The sequence below is a fragment of the Lytechinus pictus genome, chromosome 8 (assembly GCF_037042905.1).
Source record: "Lytechinus pictus isolate F3 Inbred chromosome 8, Lp3.0, whole genome shotgun sequence".
NCBI lineage: Eukaryota > Metazoa > Echinodermata > Echinoidea > Temnopleuroida > Toxopneustidae > Lytechinus > Lytechinus pictus.
This window is the reverse complement of record NC_087252.1, coordinates 1,850,184-1,859,779: the sequence shown is the minus strand read 5'-3', so window position 1 is coordinate 1,859,779 and position 9,596 is coordinate 1,850,184. Positions and strand designations below refer to the sequence as shown.

Below are 9,596 nucleotides of genomic sequence, written 5' to 3'. Positions count from 1 at the left end.
AGTACATGAAAAAATAATTATTTAATTTTTCCATACATGTGTGAATGATATATTTCCCTTGTAATGAAATAAATTGCAGCAATGAATATCTAATGCATTTATCAGTTGTTATTCCATTAGTGTTGGTCATTGGAGGAAAAGTAAATAAACCTAATTTCATATAATAAAATACAAAAGAACAAGTGGGGATGTGACGTCAGTCTGCTCTCTGAATATTCATGAAGACATGCCTAGAACTGTTTCACCGGAATAATGCAAGTCTTTAAAATGCATAACTTTGTTATTCCTTGTCCGATTGTGATCACCTTTTCAGTGCTTTATTTGTCTGTTTTTTTTTTTCTTAATCTGTTCAAATCATATCTTCAGCCTGGAGTACCCCTTTAAGCCACTAATGAGCAAACGTGAAACATTCAACTGGGATTTTTCTTCATATTTAATTAATTTTTTTTAACATGGTACTGATGGTAGCAATTTAACTGGTTTACAAACGTTGAGGGCTCTTGATACAATATACAGAAAAAATAACCTAAACTACAAACGAATTGACACACGCACTAACGCCCTCACCCTCACACACATACATACATAGCTAGGCCAATATAAAAAAAAATACAGTGTTGAATTTGAGTTCATGTTGGACCAATTTCATAAAAATTCGCAATGACTGTTAAAAGCTACTAAATCCTCCCAGTCTGATTGGCTGAAAGTAAATTTTGTTGGTGCATTTGTTTTCTCTGGGAGCATATTTAGCTTGTCCCTGGAGTTAATTTACTGCTTCTCATGTCTTCACGCTGCATGGTGTCTTAATCCCATCCTTCATTCAATCTCCACTAATCCTCATACATTGTCTTAATCCCATCCTTCATTCCATATCCACTAATCCCCATACATTGTCTTAATCCCATCCTTCATTCCATCTCCACTAATCCTCATAAATTGTCTTAATCCCATCCTTCATTCCATCTCCACTAATCCTCATACATTGTTCATCTGTCATAGCAACATCACTTCACCAGGTTCATTCCATTCTCATTCATTTTCCCCTCAGGCATGTTGTCTAGTTTAATAGACCAGTTCGTAGTTACTTCATTAGTCCAGGATAGGCCCCATAGACAAGGGGTCGAACCTTGTTTTTTCAGATATACAATGTTTTTTTATGGTTTCTTGTCAATTCGAGGGTGCTGATTCCGAATCTGAATGATGCCACTCTTGTAACCTTGAGCATTTTCCGCAAATTGGCAAAATCCAATATGGCCGCCAAAATATGCAAATTACCCATGAAAATCATAAAATTGCCAACACATTACCTGTAAAATGCATGTAGTTGTTGTGCAGAAGTGAAGTACCAATTGGTAATTAATTGTAATTTATTGATATTCAAAATGGCCGCCATAGCCCCTGTATACTTTATTATGTAGAATATGAATGGGAAAATATTTTTTCAAACAAGAGCACTATTATTGCATGTGATTGTGACCTGCGAGTGGACTACTGTCTGAAAACATGACTATTAACAAAACTATGTCATTTGTATACTATCTAATGTGATAAATGCTGTATTATGATATTCAAAATGGCTATCATAGACCCCTTATACTGTGTACAATATATAAAAGGGGACAAATAATTTTCACAACCTTTGAATTTGTTTGACTTTAAAATGCCAATAACTGCGAAATATTGGTGTAACACTGTCTGACAGCAAGGATTTCTAACGAAACATATCATTTCCCTTGCAATTTCGGTAATCATGCTGCATGTTGACATTCAAAATGGCTGCCATAGGCCCTATCTGTATTATGAACAAAGCGAATGAAGAAACTAATTTTCACAAGAGTAAAAACAATAAAATGAATGTAATTGTAATCTATACGAGTGAAATATTGTCTAAACACATGATTTCTGGCGAAACATATCATTTCATTTTTCATGCATGAGATAAATGCTGTATTGTAAAATTCAAAATGGCCCCTATGGGCCCTTACAGTATTATCTACAATGTAAATGGGGACAAATACTTTTGAAAGAATTAGGATTTGCCTGACTATGAAATCCATATAATTCTGTTGTATAAGGAAAATATTGTTTGAAAACGTGATTTTTTTAATGAAATATAACATTTCCTCTCCCATAGGTGATAAATACTGTATTTTGACTTTCAAAACGGCCGCACAAGCCCCTACAAATGCGTATAGGGAAACTAATCATCACCAGAATGAGAACCAAAAACGCACGTAACTATGTGATGTATAGGTAAAATTTGGTCTTGAACATGATTTCTGACTAAATACATCACATAATGGTTGAGAAGGTAATAAAGGCCTTACTTTGAAATTCAAAATTGCTGCCATAGCCCAAAGTAGTATGTACATTGTAACTGGAAACAGATAATTTTGACAAAATTGTTACTATGAAAATGGCTTAATTTTGATGTAAGTGTTAAGTATTGTCTAAACCCAATGATTTCTAACGAAATATATCATAGCTTGTGTCATAAAGGTGATGAATGCAGCCTTTTAAAATTGAAAAATGGCGGCCATAGTCCCTTATCTTAATATGTAAAATTTGAATGGGGAAAGATAATTTCCACAAAGAAACATATTGCAGCCATTTTGAAATTTAAATATAGCATTTATCACCTAAATAACATAAGAAATGATCTATTTGGTTACAAAATCATATTTTCAGACGATATTTCACTCATACATGCAACACCATTTAGTCAAGCAAAGCCAAATTCTGTTAAAATTATATGTTCCCATTCACAAAGTACATAATAGGCCTACCGTTAGGGCCTGTAGCGGCCATTTTGACTTTCAAAATACATTATTTATCACCTACCTGGCAGAATGAATGATATATCTTGTTAGGAATTATGTTTTCAGACAATATTTTACTCTTAAATCACAATTATATGCATGTTATGGTGCTGACTCATGTGAAAATTGGTTTCCCAGATCGATTGTACATAATACAGTCAATGTCTTTTGGCGGCCATTTTGAAAGTCAAAATACAATATTTAACACAAATATGAAACCCGAATAATATATTTCGTTGCAAATTATATTTGAAGACAGTATTCCACTAATTTACCACAAAAAATACGTTTTAGTGCTCACCTTGTGATTGTTTTTGTCCTCTCTCACATCGTAGATCATAATTTTAGGGCCTTTGGCGGTCATATTAGATATCAAAATACAGGGTTTATCACATACATGGCATGTTAAATAATAAATTTCGTTAACAATAATGTTTTTAGTCAGTATTCCACTCGTTTATCTCAACAAAATGCATTTTAGTGCTCACTCTTGTGATTTTTTTTGTGTCACCATTCACATTGTACATAATAGTGTTAGGGCTTTTGAAGGCCATTTTGAATATCAAAATACAGGATTTATCACATAACTGACATAACAAATTATATATATCGTTAAGCAATCATGTTTACAGACATTGCTTCACTCATAGATCATAATTACTTGCATTTCAGTGCTCAATTTTGTAAAAATTAATTTTCCCCATTCATATTGTACAGGGGTCTATGATGGCGGCCATTTTGATATCAAGAAAATAAATATGTTGACAAAAATCATTTTTTCAGATATTATTTCACTCCGGCAGCACAATTGCATGTACTTTAAAGCCAATGTGTGGACAATTTTATGATTTTCATGGGTAATTTGAATATTTTGGCGGCCATATTGGATTTTGCCAATTTGCAGAAAATGCTCAAGGTTACACGAGTGGCATCATTCAGATTCGGAATCAGCACCCTCGAATTGACAAGAAACCATAAAAAAATATTGTATATATAAAAAAACAAGGTAATGCCTCTTCTATCCTGGACTACATGGACAATTTGGTCAAATGACCTTTCATTTCTTTCATTATGATAGGCTGATTTTAAAGCAAGATATTACGTAAGCTTGCCTTGCATAGCAGGATAAAGAAATTGGATAGACCAGGTGACTACAATAGCACACCAATGAACACTTTATGAAGGCATTTGTTGCATTCTTACTTTGAATGCATATCATAGCATGTTGCACAATGTACTTGGCAAACTGTGAAATACCAGTCGTTCGTGAACGCATTGTTGTTTTTGTGGATGTAAATGAAAACCCCAATTCAAAAGAATATATGAATAATCAAGACATCAAAGTTGGTGCTTATCTCATTAGATTTTAAACCACCATGTCACTCACTTTAGTACAGATGAACTTCCTCTGGTCATGCGCAGAAAGGAACTACGAACTGGCTTATTAAGCATCAATACTATCACTGACTGAGGAACAATGCAAAAGTTGAAGAATCTCATTGAAAACACACAACCCTTTGTATGTACAACATGGCATCACACTCACAAGCCTATATATCTATGCTTCCTTTTGGAAAAAAATATGTTCAAACGCAATTAGATCTTGGATCCAGTCGTGTTAATTTACTCTTAGAAAAATGTAGCTGCGAACTGGAACCCTTTTGTCCGGTATACGGAACCCTCGAAAAGGTTCCCGAAAGTTATCGTTTTCACAAACTTAAAAAGAATTCAAAGTGGCTGTTTAACGTAATTAGAACCATTATGGAACCTTCAAAGGTCAATTTACTGGGCAAGTATGAAACCCTTTAAGAACCCTTAATTTTTCTTAGAATGTTCAATTAAATTGATTTCGTCCAATCAGCAAATTCGTTTTGGAATTGACAAGATATTTGAAATCATATATTTCTTCAATTAAGATACATCAGTAAAATACATAAAAGTTTGAAAAAATAATGTAAAGCATTGATGAATCAACATGATATCAACAATTAAACTTTAATCACAAAGAGATGATCCAATGGCAAGATGTAAACATTACGAGATCCAATAATTTTTTCAGACAAGTTGTCCGACCTGACGTACAACGTGCCTTGATAACGTTCCTTTTATCAGTATGATCAGTATGACAAAATGGAACTTGTCGGATAAAACGTCGGACAAGTCATTTCACGAAACGCTCCCCCGATCATTTTGACGACATTCGAGGTCTGGTCGTGTTATCATCTCTTCGATCTGTGGTATGGATGATTGCAATACCACCAAGATGTCCAAATGAGAAGATATCGGATCTCGCCATGTCTGCATTCTAAAGAAAAGATGATCAGGGCCCGTTTCATGACTGACTTGCAACTGTTGTACCTTTGCCATAATGACAACTACCATGGTAACAAGGCTCAGCAGTCAATCAGAATCAAGGTTTCCATGGTAGTTGCCATAATGGCAAAGTTACAACAGTTGCAAGTCCTTTATGAAACAGGGGCCAAGATTGCAGAATCTCAGATCTCATCATCATCTTGTCATCTATTCATCCTTCCTAATGGATGATGTCGACTGAAGTTCTTGGATGTCGCAGTTTTTACATCTTGCAAATTAATTGATCATCTCTTCTAATAGACATGACAAGATCTCAGATCTACTATCTCAATACTTCTCTCATGTCTAAGCTACAGAAGATTAAACGAGCTATTATTATGTCCAAATATCAAGATCTGGGGTATCGTCGTGTCTATTCTAAAGAACAGAATGATGATCGATCGTTTAGAAAATTTGGCTAGGTGAAAATAACATTGATGATCGGATTACCAGTTCTTGGATCTTAGTGCCCTCTTTGTCGATTCTTAATATGACCTTCCTTTAGTGGCCGTCATGCTGATGAGCCAGCCGAGGCATTATTCTCGTATATTAGGATAAAAGTTATTCCCCATACCATACCATTTGCCGCCCTGTCTACAAAATTTCCTAGGTTTCTGAATCTAAGAAAATGTAGATTCGGTGGAACAAAGTTTTCTCCAAACAGTTTTGTTCTTAAAATACTTCAGGGTATTTTCACGGAATGTGCGATTGTGGTAGCAGTATATAATTGGATTTACAGCAGATCCGCAGTAAAACAGGAACATTGTGACGTCATCAAATGGACGAGAGTACAGATGAGCCTCAGTATCAAAAACCACAATGATATGAAACACACTCATTGGGATGCATGAAAGGAAAAAAGCAAGAGTGATGAATGTGACTTTCTGTGATGCCTTCACACGAGAAGCGGTAATATCGTCTTGTGCTCTTCCGATAGCCTGCTCCATATCGGCTATTCGACGCGCATGTCGCATTGCAGTTCGCAGAATCAGCATGTTGAGGACAAGTAAGGTTGATACCGATGCGATGATCGCTGTCATCACAAGGAAAAACCATATTCTACTGCCGAGATCATACTGGAAAGTAGTCCCAGAGCAGTAAATTGTAGCGGTAGTTGGACTTTCTTCTAATTTGCTGACTAGGTGAAGCATAAACCCAACGATACCCATCAACCAACTGATGAGTATCCCGATCGCGATTCGCTTCGTGGTGACGAGTGTTTGGTATCGGAGAGGTCGGTGAACGGCGATGTATCGATCACATGTTACCATGACAATATGAAATAGATTATTGCCACCAAAAAGATAGCTGAATGCTGAAAAATACCTTGAGTACTTTTCAAGACATGTTATTTCAGAAAATACAACTCTCCTATAGAGTTCTAATGGGATTCCGACCAAACCGTTTAAAAAGTCTATAGCGGCTAAACTGGAGAGAAGATAATATGTAGGTGTCCTAAGACGTTCAGTTTTGAGGAAGGTTGCGATTACCAAGAAGTTCCCTACGACCGAAACACACATGATGAGAACAGCAAACGTGACGCAAACTCCGGTGTATACTGGGTGGTTAGAATGAAAAATCACAGTTGTATTGACAGGAGTCATCATTTCAATGTTGAAAATGGATCAATCCATCCGCGGGATAATTTTTAGGATAACATTTCAAATTCAAAAGCCCACTTAATTCACTCCTAATGAAACCATTGACAGGCTATAAAACAACCTTTTTCATGTTTTTCCCTTTTGCACGTCGGACCGTTTATATGTCTTTCCTCTCTCCTTTTGTTTAAGAACTGGTATCTTGTCAGATAGATCCGTGTTTCCCGAAACATCACCAAATCAACAATTGGACCTGCAGCTTTGTACGGATCACCTGCTTGGAGATGTGTGTTATTAATATTAAACACTTTCATCCACGCAGAAAAAAATATTTAGGTTCTTAATTTACCCGTAGTCATAAGCATTTTGCGGTAATGGTAACTGTGATGCGTGACAGCCAATTACATTATTGTAAAAGGTACAAAGACGGGAAATTAATTGAAAAGCAAGGTGTGCAATCATCCATGATCAATTTCCACTGACTACCTGGTGTAAAAGAGGTTGCTTTTGTGATCATGGCAACAGCAGTTGTCTCTAAACAACCCCAAAATGGCATGATCAAAAGATAGAAGTAAAAAAAAAAATAATGTGCTGATTCTTGCATCGATATAACGTGAAGTATAACGGGTTCCATTCCCTCGTTTTTTTTCTTTGCTCCATATCGCATCTCTTGTTCGGTGTTAATTGAACCAAACACCTTGGCTCCATAAAGACTGTAAATATGCCCTATATAATAATCCTATAATATATAGGATTATTTTTATACGAGGTCCGAGAATTTCGAATCCGACCGCATTATTCGCGGTATCAATGCCTGAGCCACATAGCACAGTTAATGATGATGATGATGATGGTGACGATGATGATGATGATGATGGTGATGATGGTGATGACGATGATGATGATGATGTTGATGAACAGCATTTTTATAGCGCCATTTATCTGTAAACACACACACACACACACACATTCAAAGGCGCAGGCACCCTATTAATTATGTCACACATTATTCACAAAGTTGCTTGAAGAAATGGGTCTTTAATAGTTCAGATTTGAAGGTTTAAATGTTGTTACAATTACGAAGTTGGATTGGTAGAGAGTTGCAAATCCGAGGAGCAACAGACGAAAAAGCTCTATATCCTCTAATGCCGGGGTGATTATCATTAGATCATGATAAAGTTAAAGCTGGGAGAACTAGTTTTCGGAACTATGATGCGGCTATATTGGGAAACATGACTTTCTCATTCTTATCATTCCTATTAAACTTTACATGGCTCAGCGGATATTCGCCACCACTTCCAAATTCACTCTTCGTTTGACCCCATGCTTAATCAAAAGTAGATTCAGAAGAACATAGTTTTCTCCACACAGTTATGTCTTTGAAGAATCTGACTGCATTTTCACGGAACAAACGATCACGGTAGCAGTATATCACCGGGTTCACCGCAGAGCTAAGATAAAATATAAACGCTGCCATGTCGTCAAAAGGACGATTAAACAGACCATTGTCGATAACAATGGCGACATGAACTATACTCGTGGGTATGTAACAAACAAAAAACGCAAGGGTGATCGTGGTGACTATCTTTGAAGCCTTGATACGAGAGACGCTTTCTTCTTGACGTCCTCGACCAACGGCTTGTTCCATCTGAGCGATCCTTCGTGCATGGTGCAATGCTGTACGAAGAATCAACATGTTGAGGATGACCAACGTTAGTGAGGACAAGATGATGATTATCATCAGGATGATGATCCCAATCCTATACAGGTGATCCGTTTGAGTGATAGTACCAGCGCAGTAGTTTCCGACGAGACTTGCATCTTCATCTTTACCAACCAGACCGATGACAAACAAGATGCTCATCAACCAGCTGAGGAGTATCCCGAATGCGATTCGCTTCGAGGTGACCAAGGCTTCGTACCGAAGAGGTTTATGAACAGCGATGTAACGATCCAAGGTTACCATGACGATGTGAAGCAGTGAATTCCCGCCAAATAGATAGGTGAACGACGAGAGATACCTTGAGTAGGTGTAAAGACATGTCACTTCAATGAAGACAGATCTGTTGAATGTTTCTACTGGTATGCTGATAGCACCGTTTAATAGGTCGACAAAGGCTAAACTAGATAAAAGATAGTAGGTAGGTCTTCGGAGACGATCGGTTTTGAGGAAGGTGGCGACTACCAGAAAGTTTCCGACAACAGTACTGCAGATGAGAAGAATAGCCAACGTAACAATGAAAGCTGTGTAGATTGGAGGATTAGGAATCCATGGAAGGGTACTTGCATTCACTGAAGCCATTTTGTACACAGATTTATTTCAAAGATTTTAACAATAGAGAAACAAAATGAATCAAGATATAGTGGTTAATATGCTGTAAAGCGATTGCCTATAGCTCCTGATGATGTCATAATGAAGTTTATGAGAATTATAGAATTAGGTAGTTAACAGGATTTTAATTATTCTTCAAAGCTGGCTTCCTTTACTTGTATGCCACGATTGGTCCTCATGAGTATTATATGGTATGAACAACAAGAAGTGCAATCGTATACGATGTGCTTGTATAAATGATTCTGAGATGAGCAAGCGATGTCAAAGGAAATAATATATCTTCAGGAATCATGGGAATTGCAAGAAGAAGTAACAAAATCGGATGAATATTCGAGCTAATAGTGCTATATAGTAAGCTTTGATTGATAGATACTAGGGCAAGGTCTCAAGCTCTTAAAATGAAATCCATGCCAGGATTTTAATGAAAAAATATATATATAAATATATTTTAGCCTACCGAAATTTACTTCAAGTGTTTTACGCATTGTTGATTTT

At 36.5% G+C, this 9,596-nt stretch overlaps 2 protein-coding genes across 2 annotated transcripts; both read right to left on the bottom strand.

The window, feature by feature from the left end:
• Positions 1 to 5,551: 5,551 nt before the first annotated feature.
• On the bottom strand, positions 5,552 to 6,911 carry LOC129266870 (trace amine-associated receptor 7d-like). Its single transcript, XM_054904646.2, has one exon. It carries the CDS (start codon positions 6,776 to 6,778, stop codon positions 5,792 to 5,794), a length of 987 nt encoding a protein of 328 aa, XP_054760621.2. The 5' UTR covers positions 6,779 to 6,911; the 3' UTR covers positions 5,552 to 5,791.
• Positions 6,912 to 8,072: 1,161 nt separating this feature from the next.
• Positions 8,073 to 9,071, bottom strand: LOC129267336 (histamine H2 receptor-like). Its single transcript, XM_054905055.2, has one exon. It carries the CDS (start codon positions 9,069 to 9,071, stop codon positions 8,097 to 8,099), a length of 975 nt encoding a protein of 324 aa, XP_054761030.2. The 3' UTR covers positions 8,073 to 8,096.
• Positions 9,072 to 9,596: the final 525 nt, after the last annotated feature.

What these genes read in the sequence shown, in the direction of transcription:
- LOC129266870 (XM_054904646.2), bottom strand. Translation starts at nt 6,778, where the DNA reads ATGATGACTCCTGTCAATACAACTGTGATTTTTCATTCTAACCACCCA.
- LOC129267336 (XM_054905055.2), bottom strand. Translation starts at nt 9,071, where the DNA reads ATGGCTTCAGTGAATGCAAGTACCCTTCCATGGATTCCTAATCCTCCA.